This window comes from Nicotiana sylvestris, chromosome 5 (genome assembly GCF_000393655.2).
Source record: "Nicotiana sylvestris chromosome 5, ASM39365v2, whole genome shotgun sequence".
Classification (NCBI taxonomy): Eukaryota; Viridiplantae; Streptophyta; class Magnoliopsida; order Solanales; family Solanaceae; genus Nicotiana; species Nicotiana sylvestris.
Window position 1 is genome coordinate 69,744,887 of NC_091061.1, and position 27,293 is coordinate 69,772,179.

At 40.4% G+C, this 27,293-nt stretch overlaps 1 protein-coding gene across 1 annotated transcript; it reads left to right on the forward strand.

Moving 5' to 3' along the window:
- Window positions 1–14,489: 14,489 nt before the first annotated feature.
- Window positions 14,490–15,650, forward strand: LOC138868791 (uncharacterized). The gene is made up of 2 exons (XM_070146361.1): window positions 14,490–14,582; window positions 15,282–15,650. Exons 1-2 carry the CDS (start codon window positions 14,490–14,492, stop codon window positions 15,648–15,650), a joined length of 462 nt encoding a protein of 153 aa, XP_070002462.1.
- The last annotated feature ends 11,643 nt before the right edge of the window (window positions 15,651–27,293 follow it).

Sequence of the window (27,293 nt, forward strand, 5' to 3'; positions counted from 1 at the left end):
GGCTTTACCGGGCAGCTCGGGTGCCGAAAAATTTGAATGTGGATGGGATAGTGGCAAGAGACTCCAAGTTCCAAGCTGATAAGGTAACTACTGGGAAGGAGCCTGTGGCAGCTGGTGGTGATGATAATGTTGAATCCGATGACTCTGAGGAAGGGAAGGGTGAAAAAGAGGAAGTAAGTGCCGAGTCACCGGCCTATGAGAAGATTGTAGAGGCTACAGGACCATCTGGGGCTGCTCTGGTTACTTGGTTCACATCTTTAGAGAAGGAGGTGGCAGTGTTGCGGACCTCGTTCGCTGACTTAGATACACGTGTTGATGCGGTGGCCGCCCAGCAGGCAAAATCGGAGAAGAAAATATTAGGCTGGCTGCAAGCTCTAGGTCGTGCATGCAATTTGAACCCGGAGACGGTCTCCGATCAAGAGTGAACAATCTGGGAAGTTCCTTTACCTCACTGTTCTTTATTTTGTATGCCATGAGGAAATGTCTTCCTTTTAAGTGTGTGGGGGGGATACTTCAATGTATGTGTATATATGTAAGAACTTGACTGTTTTATGTTTTCTTTGTTTTTCTTGATTGTTTTTGTGGTTGAGTAGCAGACAAATTAGGTAAGTTGACTTGCCCCGATGACATATCTCTTTCGACGGGGTTCTTGAGGGTATAAGTCGACGAAGTAAAAAAAAACAGAAAGATGTTGGACTCTTCCCGATGACGGATCTTCTAGACAGTTTTCTTGAGGGAAGTAAGTATAAAGAAAATACCAAAAAGTTTTTTTGTTTTTGTTTTAGGTAGTATAGTAACTCCCCCTTCGTTTTTCTTTGGGACACGATTCTTTTCCAAGGGTTTTGCTTGAACCGGATATAGTTAGTTTTTTTTTGTTTATTTTGTTTCTAGTTTTTAGTTGGTACTTATGGGTGATGAGTTGAAATAGGAAGAGAAGCCCTTAGCGTTGATACACCTGAACACAGTAGGCACTAGAGTGTGACACTTAGTCTCAGTTGTTGATTCTTGTTAGAGTGCCTTAAATTGTATGTTTGTAACTTACTTGAGTACACAAACGAGAGTGTCTTGATAAGCCAATCTGGAGTGAGTCATGTTCCATGTGTGTGTGAGTTGTATTGTATTCTATGCTCTGCACTTGATGCCTAGAACTTGCCCCGTGAGTTTGCAAATCGAAAAGTAGCTTTATTTAGTCTTAGAAGTGATATAGGCATTTCTTTGTTAAGCTAGATATATAAAGTAGACCCACATAAATGCGATACATCATAGTAACCCCGTTGAGCCTATAAGCCTATTTCTTTGGCAACCACATTACAAACCTTACCTAATTGTTTGAACGGCCCATCTGTTTGAACCCCTTTACTTCCCATGAGCACTTGAATGGTTATGAAATATGCAAAAGTTAAAGTGTAGGGTGGTGGTTTGGTTTTTGAGTGGAACCAATGAAATAGAGAAAAAGGTGCAGTATATTGAAAAATAAAAGAATAAGCGCCACTTAAAAAAAAAGAAAAAAAAGAAAAAAGAGAATGAGTAAATGTAGTACTTGATAAGTGGTGACTTGATAAAATTGCACCTAATGGAGTTTGGGGTATTATAAATAGAAGTGTGGTGGAATGTCTGGTCTGACATAAGTATGGTTGCGAATGCGAATGGGATTGCATTAAAAGTGCTTAGGGAGGTTAGTCACTATATCCAAATATATCCTACCCGTCTCTTAGCCTACATTACAACCAAATGAAGTCCTAATTGATCTTAGACTGAATGGGCTCCATTAGTAGAGTAGTACACTACGGGAAAGCCTATGGTGCATCTGTGTGGCATATGAATTTTCTTTCCGAGAGTGAGCAAATTTTGTCTATCTAAGTTCCTAATTGTTCGAATATTATTATTTGTGGAACTACTCTCTTGTATGATGTGAGGGCATCTGATTCATGAAGGAAAGATAAGTCTTGACCTCTGTATAGAGTAAATTGACTAAGTATGAATATAGCATGACACATGAGAGTCGACTCTTGAGGCAAAGATGTTACACTACTAGACATAACTTTGGTGATTTGTTCTTGGTGTGATATGTTAGGGAAAAACTCAGTGAAGGAACCTTTATAGAGTATGGTGGATTGCTCAGGGACTAGCAATGATTTAAGTGTGGGGTGTTGATAATAGGTTAGATTCATGGAGTTTGACGACTATTTATGCCCCAACTTGGCTATGCCTCACCGTTCCAGGATAGTTAAATGACGATAAATTGGCTCTAATTGTGAATTTCATGTTTTGCAGGAGAAAATTATGCTTATGAGGACTTAGGATAGTGTTTGGAGCTAAATGAAAGCAAGGGAAGCCCCTCGGAGCTGAGTACGCATGAAGGAAGAAAGAAAAGAAGAGAGAAAGGCTACTTCACTCTAGCGCGGCCTTAGCGCGACTACGCTAGAGCAGAAAAACAAGGCAGAATACTTAGCGATATGTGCGGCCACTAGCGCGGCCGCGCTAGTCCATCCGGAGCGCAGAAATTTCAGGGGCAAACTTGGAAGTTTGGGGGTAATTCCACTTAACCTATAAGAGGTCCAGCTCGCCCAAAAAGACATTATCAAGGTTTTTATAGCTTTGTTGAAGGCAAGAAGAGGCAAAAGGCAAAGAGGATAATTCGACATTGAATTCTACCTTTTTTCCTTTTGTATTTATCATTCATGATGAATTTTGCTGTTGTTATTATGAACAGGATTATGAGTAGCTAATTATTCGACATCGGATTATGAACTTCTTGTTGTGTTAATATAGTTTGCCAGTTTAATCTCTATTTGTTCAACTACGTTCTTGTTGTAGTTAATTGATAGGATCCTCAATTAGTTGTGCCTATTTAGTATGTATTACTCAGGAGAGAGTGCATATTTAGGTAGTTATTGAACAACAACACTCCCAAAATATAGGAGGAATCAATAACCGAGGGTTTAAAGGTGGGATTAGGGATAACGAAACCTTGAGTGCGATCTAAAGTGAGCTGTAACAAAAACCAACTAGCGTAACTTGGGAGAGTGCGTCTAGTAAATTGTCGTAATTACTAGGGAGATAGTTACGGTAGTAAGAGTTCTCATGATCGATAGAGACGATTAGGAAAATCTATGTCAAACATAACAGGAAGGGATTCCATCAATAGGGGAAATCACAACCTTAGATCCTTATCTTATTTGTTTACAACTCAGTCATAGTTAGCTTTTAGTTTACTTAACTTCATTCAGTTATAGTTAGTAAAAATATCACCAATTGTTATTCAAAATATATGGGAAGTTGATTACGAAGAATTCAGTGAGTCTGACAAAAGTAATTGGTAGGTTAATTCCCTATGGGATTCGACTCTGAGCTAAATACTTGGATTATATTTGCAACTACCGCTTTGTCCTTTTTATAAGGCATAGTTGGGCGTGATCATCAAGTCAGATGAGGCCACCCTTGCCATGATGTGCTCAGTGTGGTAAGCAACATGCCGGACAGTGCCTCGTGGAGTTGGGTGTTTGTTATACTTGTGGTTATCCAGACCATGGTATGAGAGATTGTCCGACGAGAGGTGGTGTAGGTATAGTTCAGCCAGCGGGATCTGTAGCTTGTTTGTCATCATCAGTACACCCCCTGAGCAAGGTTCACAGGCACCGGCCGGTCGTGGTAGAGGTAGAAGTGGAGCATCTAGCTCGAACGATCCTCAGAACCACATTTATGCATTAGAGGGTCGATAGGATCAAGAGTCGTCACCTGATGTTGTTACAAGTATATTATCAGTCTCCTCATATGATGTATATGCATTGATTGATCTAGGTTCCACCTTATCACATGTCACTTCGTTGGTTGCTAGAAAGTTTGGGATAGAACCTGAGTTGATTAAACCTTTTGAGGTGTCTACACTTTTTGGGGATCCAGTGATAGCTAGGCATGTATATAGAGATTGTATAGTAGTAGTTCTTAGTCGCTCTACAGTAGCAAACCTGATTGAGCTAGATATGGTAGAATTTGATGTTATAATGGGTATAGATTGGTTGGCTTCTTGTTATGCTAATGTTGATTGTAGATCAAAGATGGTTCGATTTCAGTTTCCAGGGGAGCCAATTCTAGAGTGGAAAGGTAACACTGCATCGCCGAGAGGTAGGTTTATTTCATATCTCAAGGCAAGGAAGATGATCAAAAAGGGCTATATTTATCACTTAGTTCGGGTACAGGTGAAATCAGAGTCACCGACCCTTCAATGTATCCCGGTGGTTAATGAGTTTCCCGATGTTTTTACCGATGAGTTTCCAGGCCTTCCGCCAGAGCAGGAGATTGAGTTTGCTATTGACACATTACCAGATACTCAGCCGATATCTATTCCTCCTTATAGAATGGCACCTACAGATCCGAGAGAGTTGAAAGAACAACTGAGGGATTTGTTTGAAAAAGGCTTTATCAGACCCAGTACATCACCGTGGGGAGCACCTGTGTTATTTGTGAGAAAGAAAGATAGTTCCTTTCAAATGTGTATTGATTATAGACAGTTGAATAAGGCGACGATCAAGAATAAGTACCTGCTCTTGAGGATTGATGATTTATTTGATAAGTTGCAGGGTGCCAGGTGTTTCTCGAAGGTAGACTTGAGGTCGGGTACCATCAGGTAAGGGTTAGAGAGAAAGATTGTTACGCCCCGCAGTATTACGTCGATGTTACCCTCTGCAGTAATGCATTACGATGATGTCACACTTCGCAGTATTAAGTTAAGACAGTATTGCACCTAGCAGTATTATATTATGGTGATGTTGCGCTTTGCAATATTAAGTTACGACAGTATTGCACCCAACAGTATTACATTACGGTGATGTCACGCTTCGCAGTATTAAGTTACGATGATGTTGCACCCTAAAGTATTGTACATTGAATTTGTTGCAAGGTAATTGACATCAATCCAAGTAAAAGATTATTTGGAGATTATAAGGATTATGCCATTTCACAAGTAATAAGTAAATTTGTAAAGTTGATAGGGAAGCAAGTCAAAGAAAATGAATTTTTGTCCAAGTTTGGCATGTTGGGATAAAATACGGCTCAAGCTAAAATACTTGGTATTTATGGACTAGTACCATACAAGGTACCACATGATCATAATAGTAAGGTGTATAAGGTATGTGAAAAGTAAGTAATATTTTAAATAAGTGGGAATAATTCTTAATTTTACGGGTAATTGATTAATTATCGGGTAACGGGACATTACTTAATTAATTGGGGATATATTTGGATAAGATTAAACCCCACCCCACACCCCATGTGGCAGCAAGCCACTCTTGGCGAAGTGACTCTTAGTCTATTTTCATTAGGTGGCAACTAATAGTCATACACTACTTCATTTCTAGCAATTTCCATATTACAATCAGATGGATCACCACTTCATTTCTAACCTTTTCAATACTACAATTGGATGAGAGGTTTGGCACCTTGGAAATGAAATTCTCACAAAATTCATACAATCAGAACATTAGCCGTGAATTGACAATTACAAAGCACTACAAAGAAGAACGTTAAGCCATTCTTCATGTTTTCAACAAAAACGTCTTGCAACAAAGAGGTTCCAACAAAAGTTATTAGAACTTAGCAATGTAAAATTTTTCGGTTCTAAATGAGTACGGTGCAATCTTTTTTCAAGAATATTATACGTAGCTTTCCCTACTCCAGGTATGTTAAGGCTATCCCTTCTTTCTTTTGGCTTGATCCATACGATACGAACGAAACGTGCAAATGCACGAATTCCATAAATGACTCTATTCATAGAAGTATAGAGATATCTATGTTCTTGATTTCCATGTGTCATACTATTTTATCATCTGTTCATGGGTCTTAGAAAAATACGAAAGATGAAAAGAGTTTACTTTATGATATTACTCAAAGGCAAAATGGTCTTATGACATTCCGAAAGATTTTATTAAAGTACTTTTCATGCATTGCATTCATGTACATTGACCCATGACCAGATGGCGTTATATACACATATATATGTATGTATATATATGTATATGGGATATGGGAAAGGTTATGGCGTTATATACGCATCACCACCTGATCAGCTGGTATACATTGATGATTTTGCCCATAGTGGCCGATATGATATGATGTGATACCCTCAGAGGCTGATGATGCTATGAAATATGTACCTATGCACGACATGACATTCATACGCATATGTATGACGCTAAAAGTAATTTATGATTTACAGAGTTATCCAGACTTACAGGTTGAGTCAATTATTCCATATTTCTTCCATGTCTGTTATGTACTTATTTATGTGCCTTACATACTCGGTACATTTTTCGTACTGACATCCCTTTTGCCTGGGGACACTACGTTTCATGCCCGCAGGTCCCGATAGATAGGTCGAGAGCCCTCCAAGCAGGCTATTAGCTCAGCGGAAGATGTTGGTGCGCTCCATTTACTTCGGAGTTGCTTGTTTGGTTAGTATAACTTAGACATGTATTGTTTGGTATGGCGGGACTCTATCGCGAACTTTATGACATTTATGTACTCTTAGAGGCTTGTAGATATATGTCGTGTACGTGAAATATTGTACGGCCATGTCGGCCTATATTTTGAGTTTATAAATGATTACGTTGGCCTATTAGGCCCGTATGTCATGTGTATATGATGATGTAATAAGAAAGAAACGTTACGTTTGTACTCGGTTGAGTAAGGTACCGGGTACCCATCGCGGCCCATCTGTTTGGGTCATGAAAAAAGTGGAATCAGAGGAGTTCTGTCCTAGGGAGTCTACAAGCTGTGTCTAGTAGAGTCTTGTTTATGGGTGTGTCGTGCACCATACTTATAAGCAGGAGGCTACATGGAATTTAGGACTGTCACTCTTTCTTCTTACTCTAGATTGTGTGGTAGAGCTTACTTATAAGAATTCAAATTCTGAAATTCTATTTTATTCGTAATGAGACGATACCTACATCCAGAAAGAAGGTTGTAAAGAGAGATAATTGTGGAAGAGCCGAGTCAGAGGAATTGGATTTTTACATGATGCCTACGATAAGTAAATGTGAGGTCTTTGGCAGATCATGGGTGTACTGAAAGGTGTAAGCTTCCTGATAAGAAGCCTTAAGGCAAGAATACCTATCCATCTTAATGGTGAAAGACAATGAGAGATTCAGAAGAAAAATACAAGTTTCAACAAGCGAAAGAAACAAGATGAAGAAGAGTACGAGGCGCCCAATTAATGAAGGTTAACAATGTTTATAATTCAGGCAAAAGAATATAAGCTTTTTGAGTTACCCTAAATAGTAACAAAGGTATGTATAATTGGCCCAAAATAGTGAATGGATTGTTTGCTTTAGTTGACATTTCTGAAGGATATTGCAAATGCGCTAATAGTTCTCCTCGTGAGACACCTAGATGGTGCACCCTAAAATATTAAAGCTAGATATGAGCACTGGAAGCCTTGAAGGTATAAATATTACCTTAGTGTGGCTCCCGTCCCAGTAAAGAAAGAATGTTGGCCAACTGGAAGAGCCAAGGGATGGAGCAAGGGGAGCCAAAAGCAAAAGAATGTTTTGTTTGAGTTTTCAGAGTAAAGAAGTAGACATAGATAATTAGCGCGAGATAAGAAGAGGGTTAATGAAGCATTATGAGTAAGATGTGATACACGGATGACAACGGTAGGTCAAAAAAAAAATAATGACAGTATTACAGAGTTTACAGTCAAGTGAAGGAAAAGACAAAAGTTGACAGGCCTTGAGACAATAAAAGAATATAGGCCATAAAGTCATATCCTCATTTCGAGAAATAAGTTCGCAACTCTAACGTGATTAACATAAGGAAAAATTAGACACCAGATTAATAGAAATTAATATGGACTGGTGAACAAGATAAACTAAATATGAATTAAGGACTGAGTGATTTGATAATAGTCAGCATCATGAGAATTTTAAATTGCGTTCCAGCTATAATAGGACGTATAACAGAAGAAGATTCATGAGAAATTTAGAGAATGGTCATTCAGGAAGACTCTTCCCTAAAGCAAGCAATGTTAGCATAGTTAAGCTTAAGGGACTATATGTACCAGTTACATTGCAAGTAAGGGAATTTGTCATCCTTGGTACAGAAGGATTGCTGCAAGGAAAGTAAGGATCATTGATGTTGTGAAACGATGCCAAAGATGAAGAGGTAAAACATCTATAGGTAGATCCTCATGACTTCAACTCTTAGTACACCCCTAAAGGGGGGAATATGGAGTGATGTGGCATTAAGTTAGAATTAAGTGGTTCTAGTGACTATGGAATGGTAAAGGAAGAATGCGATAAATGAAAGAGGAATGAGATGGCACTTATCCATATCTTACAGATACGCTACAATTCAAGAATATTGTGCAAGCATGACGTCAAAGAGAGGAAGTAAAGGTTCCTGCCCGAGTTGTTATTAATAAATAAGGAGCCAGTGCGAGACGTAAGTTAAGACAAAGGAAATAACCCAAGAAAGATTACGAGGAATATTGATATGAGAATGGGCCAACGAGTAGTTAGTAATTGGTCAGGAAGATTCCAGTTATGGCTAAATAGGAGGTTACATACGAGTCATCAGATCGTGTAAGATAAACATAGCAGAACCCAACATGTAGAATTCAGCCTCGAAAAATATCATTGAAATACTTGAGATATATTCAAATAAGAGTTGGGGTAGTTAAAGGTACTATATGAGTGTTACGGGGATAAAAAAGTGCCACTGGGAAGACAGTCAAAATATCAGTTCAGAAGCAACCATACAAGCACAAGGGCATGGAAGTAAGCAACTACGAATGATTTTAGGCAAGTAAGGACATCAAAAAGGTCCGTAATAAGCTCACAGCTTTACGAGAGTCAAAGGTTCTCCATAAGTACTACAACGAAAGACTAGCTAAGGAGATAAGAAAGAAGGCTTCAAACTAAGCACAACGACCTAAAGAGGAAATGGTCGTGTAACAATAATCTCGCAACAACATTGTAAGCATTCCAAAGGAAACTGGCACCTACCATGGCTAATGAATGGGAAGTAAAAATTAAAAGTAATATCCGAGATCATATGAGTTGTATGAAAACTCTAGCAAGTGTGGGCACTGAAATAAGCTAAGTAAGGACACAACAAGGGGACAGAAAGACCAGGAAAAGTAATAGCTTACGTTGAAATAAAGCTAAGATGGAACGAAAGAATTTTTTCAATCAATGATCTAGAGTTAGTACATTATGGATACACTCAAGATTTTGGAGCATTATCCAGGCAACATATTTGTTGACAATCATACATCCATAGAAGACTCCGGTACAAGTAAAAAGAAAGAATTAAGCCCAGGGCATAGACAAAGGATTGGATTATTAGGAGAATGTATCATGGATATTCTGTAACGCCCATGAAAGGCTAAGTTAATAACTAATACCATGAGCCACAGATCGGAAGATAGCTTAAGCCTACGTAAAGGCTGATCAGAAGGAAAAGGAAACTAAAGAATTACATCACCCAAGTAAAATCAGGAGTCTGATTATTGGACCTAGAAAAATTATTGAAGTTGTGCTTGAGAACATAATAGAATCACTCTTAATATCCGATGTTCAAGAGAGATAACACAACAACCATAATCTATAATGGCCCTACAAGGAAGCCAGTTAGAAGAAGTACCAGCCTCATAAGAAGTCAGTACGAAGCTCCCACCGGATTGTGTATATACCAGAGGTGCGAGTATTATCATAGAGCTTCAAGTTATGGATGTGAACTACACCTAGGTGGAAGGGAGGCCAGGAAAGAGATAGAAGATACGATACGAGATTTTAAGGTAAGTAAGGTAAAAGTGAACAACGTACGAGATACTCAAAGGCAGAAGATCGTGAATAGTCCATACTTCGAATAGAAGGCTATAAGCACGGGGATCCAATGCATGTCTTCCAGCCTATGGTTTCTAAGTATTGAGAGATCTAGTTAATAAAATAGAGAAAAGTTGGAGATGATGTGATGTTTCGCTTGACATTCCAAAATAACATAAGGAAATCTATGATGCAAGCAAGTTAAAGGAAAGTTGCGAGTAGTATAAATGGATATGTATAGGTCGCAAGCTAAAGTATGGTACATCGACAAAGTTTTAAGGAAACATGAGTAAGGATGAGGAAAGGCAAGTGAAAAAGGTGATGAGAATGGATAAGTCTTTAGGATTAAGCCCATGAAAACAAGAAGAGCAGACATTTTCTCTATGTTATACAAAGCTCACTATAGCCCTAATGAACTCAAAGGAGTCTAAGATTAATAACATTTAGAAGGAATGAAATGTTGACCTGGTAATAAAATGAGGGTATAATTGTGACAGATAAATGATGATGTTTGGGCCTTAGTTTGAATAATGATTTGAAAAAAAAAGAAGAGAAGGAGAAAAGATTTCGCTGGCGGCACGAAATTAGGATACCCCCATAAGGTGAATCACATTGAGACACTATGAAATACGATTATAGGAATCACTTCGAATATTCCTTGATGTAACGTAAGCCCTAGGGGCAAAGTATTACGTAAGAAGTTTCAAGTTATCAGTGGTATATTGTAGATCAATATTGAGGTAAATCAACAATGGATGGACAAAAGTCACAAAGTATGAGATGAGATTAGGCCGTCATTCTAAAGATGAGCAGTAATGAGGAAGCATTAAAGGACTTAAATTTATACATATGGAATAAGCAACGAGAGTAAGATGGGATTTGGTAGCAGACTTCAGCAATGATATTAAAGTAAGAGTTATGGCAGTAAATTCATACGGATGGATAAACTGACCTATGCGATGAGATATAGCAATATTCGTGAATTCAACAAGTACCGAGCGAAGAACTTCAGTATACCCATATATGCCCAAAGGGACATCTTATCAAGCTCTACATATGAATCCTAGAGATTGGGCATACTTAAAAGGTCAAAATTGTACAGGCTGCATGATGAAAGGTAGCAACAGTTACGAGATTAGAAGGATTCTGACTACAAGTTGTGGTGCGAGAAGGAGGCCTAAGGGGGAATGCCCTGGATTTTGGACTCCTTCACAGAACAGTCGCCTAGATGGCAAGGGAAGTTCTAAAGTATTCGGAAGATATAAGTTATGAAAATGATAAGTGCACTAGTCAACATTCAAAGACGAATGTTCCAAAGGGGGGGGGATGATGTTACGCCCCGCAGTATCACGTCGATGTTACCCTCTGCAGTAATACATTACGATGATGTCATGCTTCACAGTATTAAGTTACGACAGTATTGCACCCAGAAGTATTATATAATGGTGATGTTGCACTTTGCAGTATTAAATTACGACAGTGTTGCACCCAACAGTATTACATTACGGTGATGTCACACTTCACAGTATTAAGTTACGATGATGTTGCACCCTGAAGTATTGTATGTTGAATTTGTTGCAAGGTAATTGACATCAGTCCAAGTAAAAGATTATTTGGAGATTATAAAGATTATGCTATTTCACAAGTAATAAGTAAATTCGTAAAGGTTAAAGGGGAAGTAAGTCAAAGAAAACAAATTTTCTTCCAAGTTTGGCATGTTGGGATAAAATACGGCTCAAGCTAAAATACTCGGTATTTACGGACTAGTAGCATACAAGTTACCACATGACCTTAATAGTAAGGTGTATAAGTACGTGAAAAGTGAGTAATATTTTAAGTAAGTGGGAATAATTCTCAATTTTACGGGTATTGATTAATTATCGGGTAACGGGACATTACCTAATTAATTGAGAATATATTTGGATAAGATTAAACCCCACCCCCACCCCACGTGGCAGCAAGCCACTTCTTGGAGAAGTGACTCTTAGTCTATTTTCATTAGGTGGCAACTAATAGTCACACACTACTTCATTTCTAGCAATTTCCATATTACAATCAGATGGATCACCACTTCATTTCTAACCTTTTCAATACTACAATTGGATGAGAGGTTTGGCACCTTGGAAATGAAATTCTCACAAAATTCATACAATCATAATATTAGCCGTGAATTGACAATTACAAAGCACCACAAAGAATAACGTTAAGCCATTCTTCATGTTTTCAACAGAAACGTCTTGCAACAAAGCTGTTCCAACGAAAGTTATTAGAATTTAGCAACGTAAAATTTTGCGGTTCTAAATGAGTACGGTGCAATCTTTTCCAAGAATATTATACGGAGTTTTCCATACTCTAGGTATGTTAAGGCTATCCCTTCTTTCTTTTGGCTTGATCCATACGATACGAACGAAACGTGCAAATGCACGAATTCCATAAATGACTCTATTCATAGAAGTATAGAGATATCTATGTTCTTGATTTCCATGTGTCATGCTATTTTATCATCTGTTCATGGGTCTTAGAAAAATACGAAAGATGAAAAGAGTTTACTTTATGATATTACTCAAAGGCAAAATGGTCTTATGACATTAAGAAATATTTTATTAACGTACTTTTCATGCATTGTATTCATGTACATTGACCCGTGACTAGATGGCGTTATATACGTGTATATATGTATGTATATATATGTATATGGGATATGGGAAAGGTTATGGTGTTATATACACACCACCACCTGATCAGTTGGTATATGTTGATGATTTTGCCCATATTGGCCGATATGATATGGGGATGCCCTCAGAAGCTGATGATGTTATGAAACATGTACCTATGCACGACATGACATTCATATGCATATGCATGACGCTAAAAGTAATTTATGATTTATAGAGTTATCCAGACTTATAAGTTGAGTCAATTACTCTATATTTCTTCCATGTCTGTTATGTACTTATTTATATGCCTTACATACTCGGTACATTTTTTGTACTGACATCCCTTTTTCCTGGGGACAATGCGTTTCATTCCCGCAGGTCCCGATAGACAGGTCGAGAGCCCTCCAAGTAGGCTATCAGCTTAGAAGAAGATGCTGGTACGTTTGCTTGTTTGGTTAGTATGATTTAGACGTGTATTGTTTGGTATGGCGGGACTCTATCCCGACCTTTATGATAATGTACTCTTAGAGACTTGTAGACATATGTCATGTACGTGAAAGATTGTATGGCCCTGTTGGCCTATGTTTTGAGTTTATAAATGATTATGTTGGCCTTTTTGGCCTATATATTGCGTGTATATGATGATGTATTAAGAAAGATACGTTACGTTGGTACTCGATTGAGTAAGGTACCGGTTGCCCATCGCGGCTCATCGGTTTGGGTCGTGATAAAGATATTCCAAAGACAACATTCCTGACCAGATATGGGCACTTTGAGTTTCGTGTTATGTCGTTCGGCTGGACCAATACCCCAACAGTATTCATGGACTTGATGAACCGTGTGTTCAGACCCTTTCTAGATCCGTTCGTGATTGTATTTATAGATGATATTTTGGTTAATACTCGTTCAGAGGCTGAGCATGCAGATTTTGCATATTGTGCTCAGAGTTCTACAATAAAGGAAGTTGTACACAAAATTCTCTAAATGTGAAATTTGGTTGAATTCTGTAGCTTTTCTTGGACATATTATTTCAGATGAGGGTATCCATATTGATACATAGAAGATTGAGGCAGTAAAGCCTTGGCCTAGACCCACGACACCGACGGAGGTTCGTAGCTTCCTGGGTTTGGTAGGTTATTATAGAAGATTTGTAGAAGGCTTTTCTTCTCTTTCAGAACCATTGACAAAGTTGACTCAGAAGGCAACTAAGTTTAAGTGGAATGATGCTTGTGAGCGGATTTTCCAGGCATTAAAGGACAGATTGACTTTAGCACAGGTTCTAACACTATCAGATGGTATTGATGGTTATGCTATCTATTGTGATGCTTCAGGCATTGGATTGGGTTGTGTACTAATGTAGCATGGTAAGGTTGTAGTTTATGTATCTAGACAACTAAGAAAGCCCGAGAAGAATTACCTGACCCACGATTTAGAGTTAGCTACGGTGATTCATGCACTAAAGATGTGGAGGCACTATTTGTATGGCATCTATGTTGATATCTATACGGATCATAAGAGCCTTCAGTATGTCTTCAAGCAAAAGGAATTGAATTTACATCAGAGGCGATGGTTGGAGCTACTGAAAGACTATGATGTTGATATTTTATACCATCCAGGGAAGGTGAATGTAATAGCCAACGCCCTCAGCCGTAGATCTATGGGTAGCCTATCATATTTACAGCTAGAGAAGAGTGAGATAGCCTATAAGATTCATCAGTTAGCTTATCTTGGAGTTTGATTACTAGATTCAGGTGATACCGGAGTTACTATCCAGGACACGACCACATCCTCTTTAGTAATTGAAGTGAAAGAACGCCAGTATGAGGATCATGTGCTAGCTCATTATAGAGATACAACCCCTCAAAACTAGAAGACACCATTTGAGGTTACAGGAGATGGAGTCCTCAGATATCGAGGTCGATTATATGTTACTAATGTGGCAGGGCTGCGCCAGTAGGTTATGGGAGAAACACACTATTCTCGTTATTTTGTTCATCTAGGAGAGGCAAAAATGTATCATGATAAAATTAAGAAAATATATTGGTGGGATGAAATTAAAAAGGATATAGCAGAGTTTGTTGCTCAGTGCCCTAATTGTCAGCAGGTTAAGATTGAGCATTAGAAATCTGGTGGATTACTGCAGGCAATAGAGATTCCGACTTGGAAATGGGAAATAATTAATATGGATTTCATCATAGGATTACCGCGTACCCAACGTAAGTTTGATTCTATATGGGTTGTTGTTGATAGACTTACAAAATCAGCCCACTTTCTACCTGTTAGGACTACATATTTAGCAAAATATTATGCAAGGCTTTACATTAAGGAGATAATATGACTTCATGGTGTCCCTATATCTATTATCTCAGATAGAGGTGCTCAGTTTATAGCTAATTTGTGGAGGTCCTTCCAAAAAGTATTGGGGACTCAAGTAAGTCTTAGTACAACATTTCATCCCCAAACAGATGGTCAGGCTGAGCATATTATTCAAACACTGGAGGATATGCTATGGGCTTGTGTGGTAGACTTCAAGGGTAGCTGGGATGATCATCTTCCACTTATTGAGTTTGTATATAATAATAGCTATCATTCTAGCATTCAAATGGCTCCATACGAAGCTCTTTACGGACAGAGGTGTAGGTCACCTATCGGATGGTTCGAGGTTAGGGAAACTAAGTTAGTAGGACCAGAGTTGGTACAACAGGCAGTTGAAAAGATTAAGCTTATACGGGAAAGGCTATTAGCAGCTCAGAGTTGCCAGAAGTCCTATGCTGATAATCGATGACGAGACTTGGAGTTTCAGGTAGATGACTGGGCATTCCTAAAGGTATCACCGATGAAAGGCGTTATGAGATTTGGTACCCCTCGGTACATTGGATCGCATAAAATCATACGCAGAGTAGGCCAAGTAGCATATGAGTTAGACTTGCCTTCCAACTTGGAGTCAGTACATCCAGTTTTTCACGTGTCTATTCTCCATAAGTGTATCAGAGATCCTTCTAAAGTCATTCCAATTGACGATGTTCAGGTCACAGAGCATCTATCATATGAGGAAGCTCCCATTGCTATAGTGGATAGACAGGTTCAGAGATTGAGAACTAAATATGTATCTTCGGTTAAAGTAATTTTGAGGAACAATAATGTGGAGGAGATGATTTGGGAAGCTGAGTAAGACATGAAGTCTAGGTATCCTCACTTGTTTCCGCTTCCAGAGGAGGATTGGACTGAGATATCACAGCCTTAGGTACGTATATGATACTTGATTCTTATGTTAGTTATTGTCATTGGTCCTGTGAGACCATTAGTGTTATTGATGATTGTGGCTTGTGTGGCTTTGTATTGTTGGGTTTTCTGTCTGACAGGTTGGCAGTGGTACCATTACATAGGAGACTCTGCCAAAATTTCTATAGATCTCTGGGAGTTTAACATTCGAGGACGAATGTTTTTAAGGGGGAAGATTATTACACCCTGTGCGTCCCAAGGTGACGTATAATGAATATGAGACTTGTTAATAATGATTTAAATTAGTTTAAAGTCATAATACGACTATATATGATGTTTGGATAAGAAATATAAAGTTTGGAAAAAATCGGATTAATGTTGCGGAAAAACCGACTAAGCATTTGCCTTGTACAAAGCTTTTTGAGAAATGCATTTCATGTGCTATATGAGGTCTTTATGGGACATATTATATAACAAATTTAAGGTCTTGTAATTTAGTTTCCAATGCACTTAACCGTTTGGTCATACAACATCGGGATAAAAAGATATAAGCATCGGAAGATGGGCCAATGCGAGGGTGCCAAGCTAGCACCTCTTTGACTTTTCAAAAGTTTATATATAGGTTTTAGCTCGTCTCTCTCTTCACTTTTACATAGAGCCCAACCAGAGAACACCATAAAAACCAATACTTAAGCTCTCCAAAGGGTTTCAAAGAATACTAACATCCAGGATCGAGAAGCGATAACATCAGAACGATCTCTACGACATAAGTATCATTATATCGTCTCTCTTTTTTCTTTGTAGTTCGATTTTTGCAAGATACTTTATGGTTAATAAACGTGTAACTTCTATAATTAAGTGTTTAAATATGAAGGAATGTTTATAAATTGTTTTCCTTATAGTTAGAACTCACGGGACGGTGATTGGAAACCGTGAGTTCGATTTTTTCCCACTTTTAGTGGACTGTTTTGTAGTCCATTTGTGCTAGCCTATTTTGCTATTGATTTATGGATTTTGGAAGGATAAAAAGGCGTGGAGAAATGTCACATGAGGTAGGGTAGTAGGTTGGTCGCTCGTCGTTGCATTTTTAAGCTAATTGATAAGTTGTGATTGGGTGTGTTATGGTATATTTGGAGTTTTTGATGTATTGAAGGTCCCGAATTGTAATTAGGTTGGTTTTGAGTTGATGATTGTATTGTGTTTGTATCTCTCCTATAGTAGGATTGAGGGAGTAGAAAAATCTAGGGAAATGTTGCCCGTTTTATTTTAGAATCAAGTTATCGTTTGAGATACATAATACACTAGCGCCATCTAAGTCGTACATGTATTTCTTTGTTATAGGGTTGGCGCGATAGTTATCATAAGCTTGTTGTGGATTTGCACTGACGACTTGAGGTATGTTAAGGCTATCCCTCCTTTCCTTTTGTCATGATCCATATAATACAGCGAAACAAGCAAGCATGTAACTTTCACAAATGATTCTATTCTTAGAAGTACTAGGGTTGCCTATGTTCTGGATTCTCCGTATGTCCTACTATCATATCGTCTGTTCATGGGTCTCATGAAGTTTCGAGAGATCTTATTGACTTACTTCATTATGCATTGCATCCATTTATACATGTATATTGACCCATGACCAGATGGTGTTATATACGCGTATAATATATGTATATAGGGTATGGGGAAAGGTTATGGCGTTATATACGCACCACCACCTGATCAGCTGGTATACATTATGATTTTGCCCATAGAGGTTGAGATGATATGATAAGATGCCCTCAAAGGCTTGATGATGTTATTTACGCATATACCTATGCATGACATGACATTTATACGCATATGCATGACATTATAAATATTTCATGATTCACAAAGCTATTTAGACTTACAGGTTGAGTCCTTTACTCCATGTTTCTTTCATGTATTTTATATACTGATTTTTATGCCTTACATACTCGGTACATTATTCGTACTGACGCCCCTATTTCCTGGGGGCCTATGATGACCCAAAAGTGGGTCATCACTTGTTTTAAAAGTGAATTCTACATTCCGAGGCCTTAAAAACCTCTTTCGACATCACCTCAATTTGCGTGCGCAGTCTAGGCGCGTAGCCGGAAAGCCATTTTGTGAAAATCTGTGAAAAATGATGAATTTTGCATTTAGAATGAGTTTAAGTTGACTTCGGTCAAAATTTTGGGTAAACAGACCCGGACACGTGATTGGACGGTCTCGGAGGGTCCGTAGGAAAATATGGGACTTGGGCATATGCCCGGAATCGAATTCCGAGGTCTCAAGCCCGAGAAATGAATTTTTAAAGAACATTATTTTCTAAAATTGTTTATGAGTTTTGAAAATGAATTGTGATTAAAACTTGATGGTATTAGGCCCATATTTTGGTTTCTATACCCGGTACAAGTCTTATATATGATTTAAGGTTAGTCTATGAAATTTGGTAAGAAACAGACTTGAAACGACGTGAATCGGATTGTTTTTGTGAAAATTGGAAATTTGAAGTTCTTAAGAAAATATAATGATTTTGATGCTAAATTCATAATTGTTGATGTTATTTTAGTGATTTGAATACACGAGCGAGTTTGTATGATGTTTTTAGGTTGGTGTGCATTTTGGTTTGGAACCCCGGGGGCTCGGGTGAGTTTTGGATAGGCCACGGGGTGGATTTTGGACTTAGTGAATTGCAGGTTTTTAGCTGGTGTGATCAGGCCTGCAGGCTTCGCATTTGCCAAGACTGGCTCATAAATAAGAGTTCGCAAATGCGAAGGCCGAGTCGCAAATGCGAAACAGCCCAGGCCAGCTCTTCCTTGCAAATGCGAGGTTTCCTTCGCAAATGAGATACGCCACTTTTGGGCCTGTTATCGCAAATGCGATCCTTTGTCCACATTTCCCAACTCGCAAATGCAAGAACCCCTTTGCAAATGCGAACATAACAGAGGTCGGGGTTCGCAATTGCGAAATTGCGAACCCTGATCGCAATTCCCATATCTGCAACCTGCAATTTTATAACTTAGCCGAAAATCTTTCATTTTTCACACTCTTTCAAAACCAAAACACTCTTGGGCAATTTTTTAAAGACAACTCTTCTTCCAAATCGATTGTAAGTCAATTTTAACTCGTTTTCTTCAATCATTAACATTTTTCCACATGATTTCAACTCAAAATCAATGATTTTCATTGGGGAAATTGGGTGCTTTGGTAGAACCTAGGTTTTTAAAAAATTGAGGATTTGGACCTCGATTTGAGGTCCGATTTCAAAATAAATTATATATTTGGGTTCGTGGGGGGAATGGGTAATCAGGTTTTGGTTCGAACCTCGGGTTTTGACTATGTGGGCCTGGGGGCGATTTTTGACTTTTTGGGAAAATTTTTAGAAAACTCATTTTCATGCATTAGGATTGATTCATTTAGCATTTATTGATGTAATTAAGTAACTTGTGGCTAGATACGAGCGAATTGGTGGTGGAATCACGAGGTAAAGCGATAGTAGAGGCTTGAATAGTGTTCGTGGCATCGAGATAAGTGTTTGGTCTAACCTTAGCTTGAGGGATTAGGAGTTGTGTCTTATTTGCTACGTGTTAATTGTGGAGTATGACGTATAGGCATGGTGACGAGTATCTATACGTTGGTGTCAAGCATGCCCGTGAGTCTTTTATTGTAATTATTATGACTCCGTTGTGGTTTATTGCGCTTCACATGTCATTATTATTACTGTACCCTTGCTGGGATATTATTATCATTATTGTTCCCTTGCCGGGATGTTATTGTCACATTATTGTTCCCTCACCGGGATGTTATTGTCATAATATTGTTCCCTTGCTGGGATGTTTATTTTGATATTATTGTTCCCTTTTCAGGACCCTTTTGTGATTGGTGTTGAGAAAAGAAATGGGAGCAGGTTGCACGCCTGCAACAAGATATGTGAAATGGGAGTGGGTTGCATGCCTACAATGAGATATGTGAAATGGGAGCAGGTTGCATGTCTGCAACAAGATATGTGAAATGGGAGCGAGTTGCACGCCTGCAACGAGATATGTGAAATGGGAGCGGGTTGCACCCCTACAACAAGATATGTAAAATGGGAGTGGGTTGCACGCCTACAACGAGATATATGAAATGGGATCGGGTTGCACGCCTGCAACGAGATATATGAAATGGGATCAGGTTGCACGCCTGCAACGAGATACATGAAATGGGATCGGGTTGCACGCCTACAACGAGATGTGAAATGAAAGTGAACTCTGCATTCGTTTTCCCTATCTTGTTAGTAATTGGATTTTGGTTTCTTTATATTCTCTTGATATTCTGTTGTTATCTGTTATTCCCCGAAGTATGTTTTCCCTGCCCAATTTTAATTGCAATTATCTGCTTCTATTTCCGTTGTTTATGATATAATTGCACAGGTTTATTTAGTAGTCTGGTCCTAGCCTCGTCACTACTTCGTCGAGGTTAGGCTAGACACTTACCAGCACATGGGGTCAGTTGTGCTGATACTGCACTCTGCACACTTTTGTGCAGATCCCAGTGTTTTAGACTTCGGACCGCATTAAGGTTGCTACTTTCAATCCAACAGGCGACCCGAGGTAGTCCTGCAAGCGTCCACGGGCCTTGGCGTCACCTCCTATATTTTCTTTTATCATGTTTCCTTTACTTATTTCAGAATCAATGTGTATTTTTTCTTTTAGACTTTGTATGTAGTATTCTTAGATCGTCTATGAAGCTGTGACACCAAATTCTGGGTAGAGTTATATTTAGACTTCCACAGTTTGTATTAAGATTAATTATCGATTTTGTCTTCAGCTTAATTATTTCCGCTATTTGCATGATATCTACTCATCACTGATAATGGTTTAAAACTGGAAAAGGTTAAGTAATTAGAATAATTTGGCTTGCCTAGCTTTCACCAGTAGGCGCCATCACGGATCTCGAGGGTGGAAAATCCGGGTCGTGACAAGTTGGTATCAGAGCTCTAGGTTACATGGGTCTCGCAGTTCACAGGCAAGCTTAGCAGAGTCTGAGGGATCGGTACGGAGACGTCCGTATTTATCCCCTAAAGGCTACAGAGTTAGGAAAAACTTTACATTTATTCCTTCCTGTCGTGCGGTTTGGTTTCTCAATGCTAATCGAATTTCTACTCTATTCTTTCGCAGATGGCAAGAGCACTCACTTCCTTATCCACTGACCAGCAGCCCGATCCCCCAGCAGCAGCTCCCACGAGGGGCAAAGGGCGAGGTCGAGGCTGTGCTAGAGGTCGAGGTAGGGGTAGAGCTAATCCTAGAGCAGCAGCACCAGCGGCGGAGCCTCAGGTTGACTTTGATGATGAGGTTCTGGCCCCGGCAGTTCTGGTAGGCCCAGATCAGGTCCCAGAGGGGTTTATTGCCACCCTAGTACTCCAGGATGCTCTGGTCCGTCTAGTGGACCTTATGGAGAGTGTCACCCGGACAGGCTTGCTTCCTGTAGCACCAACCGTCTCTCAAGCTGGAATAGGAGCCTAGACTCCTGCTACTCGCACTCCGGAGTAGGTAGCTCCCCAGTTCCAGACTCCAGTAGTTCAGCCAGTTGGAGCAATTCAGCCGGGTGTGGTAGCTCAGACCTATGATGGAGCAGTTATGTATGCTGATGCTTTGTGGAGGTTGGACGGGCTCACCAAGCTCTTCACTACTACTTTCAGCGGTACATCTTCTGAGGACCCTTAGAATTATCTAGACAACTGTCATGAGGTTCTCAGAAACATGGGGATCGTGGAGACCAATGGGGTCGATTTTGCTACTTTTCGCTTGTCTAGATCCGTCAAGACTTGGTGGAGAGATTATTGCTTCGCTAGACCAGCAGGATCACCAGTTTTGACTTGGGAGCAGTTTACTCAGCTATTTCTGGAGAAGTTTCTCCCTATTACTCAGATAGAGATCTATTGGAGGCAATTTGAGCGTCTCCAACACGGTTCCATGACAGTTACTCAGTATGAGACCAGATTCATCGACTTGGCCCATCATGCTCTTATCATACTTCCCACCGAGAGAGAGGGGGTGAGGAGGTTCATTGAGGGACTTATCCAGCCTATTCGACTTCAGATGGCCAAGGAGACTGGGAGTGAGATTTTTTTCCAAGAGGCGGCCAATGTGGATAGGAGAGTTGAGATGGTTCTATCGCAGGGAGGTGGTCAGGAGTCTGACAAGAGGCCTCGTCATTCCAGCCGATTCAGTGTTACCTCATCTGGAGGCAGAGATTCATATAGTAGAGGCCATCCTCCTAGGCCTTTTCAGTTGGCACTTCAGGTTTCTCACGGTGCTTCAGGTGGCCGTGGTTCTCATATATAGTATTCTGATCAACAGACCTACAGTGCACCACCAGCTCCTATCAGTGCACCGCCGCTCCAGAGTTTCCAGGGTCATCAGCCCTAGCTACCGAGGGCTTGTTTTACTTGTGGCGACACGAGGCACATTACTAGATATTGCCCTCGAGCACCGGTCAATTCTCAGTAGCAAGGTTCCCGTGCTATAGTTCAGGCACTAGGTGTTCCATAGCCCGCCAAACCAGCTAGAGGTAGGGGGTAGAGGTGCTAGAGGTGGAGGCCAGCCAGCAGCAGGTCGTCCTAGAGATGTAGTTCAGGGTGGTGGGGCCCAACCCCGATGTTATGCCCTTCCAACTAGGCCCTAGGCTGAGGCTTCCGATGCAGTTCTCACAGGTACAATTCTGGTTTGTAGCAGAGATGCTTCAGTTTTATTTGATCCGGGATCTACGTACTCCTATGTGTCATCTTATTTTGCACCATGTCTGGTCATGCCTAGTGATTCTTTGAGTGCTCCTGTTTATGTGTCTACACCGATGTGTGATTCTATTATGGTAGATCGAGTCCATAATCCTTGTATAGTTATGATTGGGGGTCTTGAGACTCGTGTAGATTTGCTTCTTCTGGACATGGTTGATTTTGATATCATATTAGGGATGGATTGGTTATCACGCTATCTTGGACTGTCATGCCAAGACTGTGACCTTAGCCTTGCCAGATTTACCTCGTTTAGAGTGGAGAGGTACTCCTGGTCATTCTACCCGTTGTGTTATCTCTTATATGAAGGCTCGGCGTATAGTTGAGAAGGGGTATTTGGCTTATTTGGCCTATGTTCGTGATTCTAGTGCTGAGGTCCTTTCTATTGATTCTGTGCCTGTAGTTCGTGAGTTTCCTGAGGTATTCCCTTTGGACCTGCCAGGTATGCCACCCGACAGGGATATTGACTTTTGCATTGATTTGGCTTCGGGAACTCATCCCATTTCTGTCCCGCCGTATCATATGGCCTGCCTGAGTTGAAAGAGTTGAAGGAGCAGTTGCAAGACTTACTCGAGAAAGGTTTCATTAGACCTAGTGTTTCTCCTTGGGGTGTGCCGGTGTTGTTTTTTAAGAAGAAGGACGGATCGATGAGAATGTGTATTGATTACCGGCAGCTGAACAAGGTTACAATCAAGAATAAGTATCCATTGCTAAGGATTGATGATTTGTTTGATCAGCTTCAGGGTGCCAAGGTATTTTCGAAGATTGACTTGAGACCTGGCTACCATCAGTTGAGGATTAGGGCATCCGATGTCCCTAAGACAGCTTTCCGCACTCGGTACGGGCATTATAAGTTCTTGGTGATGTCATTCGGGTTGACAAATACCCCAACAACTTTTATGGAGTTGATGAACCGAGAGTTCAGGCCTTACTTGGATTTGTTCATGATAGTCTTAATTGATGATATTTTGATCTATTCCCGTAGTCGGGAGGAGCACGAGCAACATCTTAGAGTGGTTCTTCAAACTTTGAGGGATAGTCAGCTGTATGCTAAGTTTTCGAAGTGTGAGTTCTGGCTAAGTTTAGCTGCATTCCTGGGTCATGTTGTATCAGTAGAGGGTATTCAGGTGGATCCGAAGAAGATTGAGGCAGTCAAGAACTAGCCTAGACCAGCATAAGCTACAGAGATCCGGAGTTTCTTGGGATTGGCAGGCTACTATCGTCGGTTTGTGGAGGGGTTTTCATCTATTGCAACCCCGATGAACAGGTTGACCCAGAAGGGTTCCCAGTTCAGATGGTCAGACGAGTGTGAGGTGAGCTTTCAGAAGCTCAAGACAGCTCTGACTACGGCACCAGTGTTGGTTTTGCCCACAGGTTCAGGGCCTTATACAGTTTATTGTTATGCATCTCGTATTGGACTTGGTGCGGTGTTGATGCAGGATGGCAAGGTCATTGCCTATGCTTCACGGCAGTTGAAGATCCATGAGAAGAACTATCCGGTCATGATTTGGAGTTAGAAGCCATTGTTCACGCGTTGAAGATTTGGAGGCATTATCTGTATGGTGTGGCATGTGAGGTATTCACGGATCGCAAGAGTCTACAGTATTTGTTCAAGTAAAGGGAGCTAAATTTGAGGCTGATAAGGTGGTTGGAGCTATTAAAGGATTATGACATCACCATCTTATATCATCCGGGAAAGGCCAGCGTGGTGGCCGATGCCTTGAGTAGGAAGTCAGCTAGTATGGGCAGTCTTACTTATATTCCGGTCGGTGAGAGACCGCTTGCTTTGGATGTTCAGGCTTTGGCCAATCAGTTCGTGAGGTTGGATTTTTTTAGCCCAGCCGTATGTTAGCTTACACAGTCGCTCGTTCTTCTTTATTGGAGTGTATCCGTGATCGGCAGTATGATGATCCCCATTTGTGTGTCCTTAGAGACACAGTGCAACACGGAGGTGCTAAGCAGGTTACCTTAGGAGATGATGGAGTTTTGAGATTGTAGGGTCGAATTTGTGTGCCTAATGTGGACAGACTCTGAGAGTTGACTTTAGAGGAGGCCCATAGTTCCCGGTACTATATTCATCCGGGAACCGCTAAGATATATTAGGATTTGCGGCATCATTATTGGTGGCGGAGAATGAAGAAGGAAATTGTTGCGTATGTGGCTCGGTGTTTGAACTGTCAGCAGGTTAAGTACGAGCATCAGAGACCTGGTGGTTTGTTCCAGAAGATTGAGATTCCTTAGTGGAAGTGGGAGAAGATCACTATGGACTTCGTTGTTGGACTCCCACGGACTCAGAGGAAGGTCGACGCAGTGTGGGTTATTGTTGATAGGCTGACCAAGTCAGCACATTTCATTCATGTGGCAGTCTCCTACTCTTCCAAGAGGTTAGCTGAGATCTATATCCGAGAGATTGTTCGTCTTCATGGTGTGCCCGAGTCTATCATTTTGGATCGAGGTATGCAGTTTACCTCCCATTTCTATAGAGCAGTTCAGCGAAAGTTGGGCACACGGGTTGAGTTGAGCATAATGTTTCATCCTTAGACGGACAGGCAGTCCGAACGTACTATTCAGATTTTGAAGGATATGCTTAGAGCTTGTGTCATTGACTTTGGAGGCTCGTGGGATCAGTTTTTGCCTTTAACGGAGTTTGTCTACAAAAACAACTACCAGTTGAGTATCCAGATGGCTCCTTAAAAGGCTTTGTATGGTAGGCGGTGTCGGTCACCGGTTGGATGGTTAAAGCTGGGGGAGGCTCGGTTGTTGGGTACGGATCTAGTACAGGATGCCTTGGACAAGGTCAGGATTATTCAGGATAGGCTTCATACAGCTCAGTCCAGGCAAAAGACTTATGCAGACCGTAAGGTTCGAGATTTGGCATTCATGGTCGGTGAGCGAGTATTGCTTCGAGTGTCGCCTATGAAGGGCGTGATGAGATTTGGGAAGAAGGTCAAGCTTAGCCCTAGGATCATTGGCCCATTTGATATTCTTGATCGAGTGGGAGAGGTGGCTTACAGACTTGCGGTGCCACCGAGCGTATCAGCCGTGCATCTAGTGTTTCATGTGTCCATACTTCGGAAATATCACGGCGATCCATCCCACATGTTAGATTTCAGCACTTTTCAGTTGGACAAGGACTTGTAGATTCTAGACCGGTAGATTCGTCAGTTAAGATCGAAGAGTTTTCCTTCTATTCGTGTTCAGTGGAGAGGTCAGCCCGCTGAGGCATCGACCTGGGAGTCCGAGTTCGATATGCGGAGCCGTTATCCCCATCTTTTCCCCTACTCAGGTACTTCCTTCTTCTGTTTGTTCGAGGACAAACAGTTGTTTTAGAGGTGGAGGATGTTTGGGTCATCACTTGTTTTAAAAGTGAATTCTGCATTCCGAGGCCTTAAAAACCACTTTCGGAATCACCTCGATTTGTGTGTGCAGTCCAGGCGCGTAGCCGGAAAGTAATTTTGTGAAAATCTGTGAAAAATGATAAATTTTGCATTTAAAATGAGTTTAAGTTGACTTTGGTCAATATTTTAGGTAAACGGACTCGGACTCGTGATTGGACAGTCCTGGAGGGTCCGTAGGAAAATATGGGACTTGGGCGTATGCCCGGAATCGAATTCCGAGGTCCCAAGCCTGAGAAATGAATTTTTAAAAAAAATTATTTTCTGAAATAGTTTATGAGTTTTGGAAATGAATTGTGATTAAAACTTGATGGTATCGGGCCCGTATTTTAGTTTCGGTGCCTGGTACAGGTCTTATATGTGATTTACAATAAGTTTGTGAAATTTGGTAAGAAATGGACTTGAAACGACGTGAATCGGATCGTTTTTGTGAAAATTGGAAATTTGAAGTTCTTAAGAAAATTTCATGATTTTGATGCTAAATTCATAGTTGTTGATGTTATTTTAGTGATTTGAATACACGAGCGAGTCCGTATGATGTTTTTAGGTTGATGTGCATGTTTGATTTGGAGCCCCGAGGGCTCGGGTGAGTTTTGGATAGGCCACGAGGTAGATTTTGGACTTGGTGAATTGCAGATTTTTAGCTGGTGTGATCAGACCTGCAGGCTTCGCAAATGCGAAGGCTGAGTCGCAAATGCGAAATAGCCTAGTCCAGCTCTTCCTCGCAAATGCGAGATTTCCTTCGCAAATGCGATACGCCTCTTTTGGGCCTGTTATGGCAAATGTGATCCTTTGTTTGCATTTCCCAACTCGCAAATGCGAGAACCCCTTTGCAAATGCGAACATAGCAGAGGTCGGGGTTCGCAATTGTGAACCCTGGTCGCAATTCTCATATCTGCAACCTGCAATTTTATAACTTAGCCAAAAATCTTTCATTTTTCACTCTTTCAAAACCAAAACACTTTTGGGCGATTTTTCAAAGATAAATCTTCTTCCAAATCGATTGTAAGTCAATTTTAATGCATTTTCTTCAATCATTAACATCTTTTCACATGATTTCAACTCAAAATCAATGATATTCATGGGGGAAATTGAGTGTTTTGGGTAGAACCTAGGTTTTTCAAAATTTGGGGATTTGGACCTCGATTTGAGGTCCGATTTCAAAATAAATTATATATTTGGGTTCATGGGGGAATGGGTAATCAGGTTTGGGTTCGAACCTTGGGTTTTGACTATGTGGGCCCGGGGGCGATTTTTGAGTTTTTGGTAAAAACATTAGAAAACTCATTTTCATGCATTAGGATTGATTCATTTAGCATTATTGATGTAATTAAGTAACTTGTGGCTAGATACGAGCGAATTGGTGGTGGAATCATGAGGTAAAGCGATAGTAGAGGCTTGAATTGTGTTCGTGGCATCG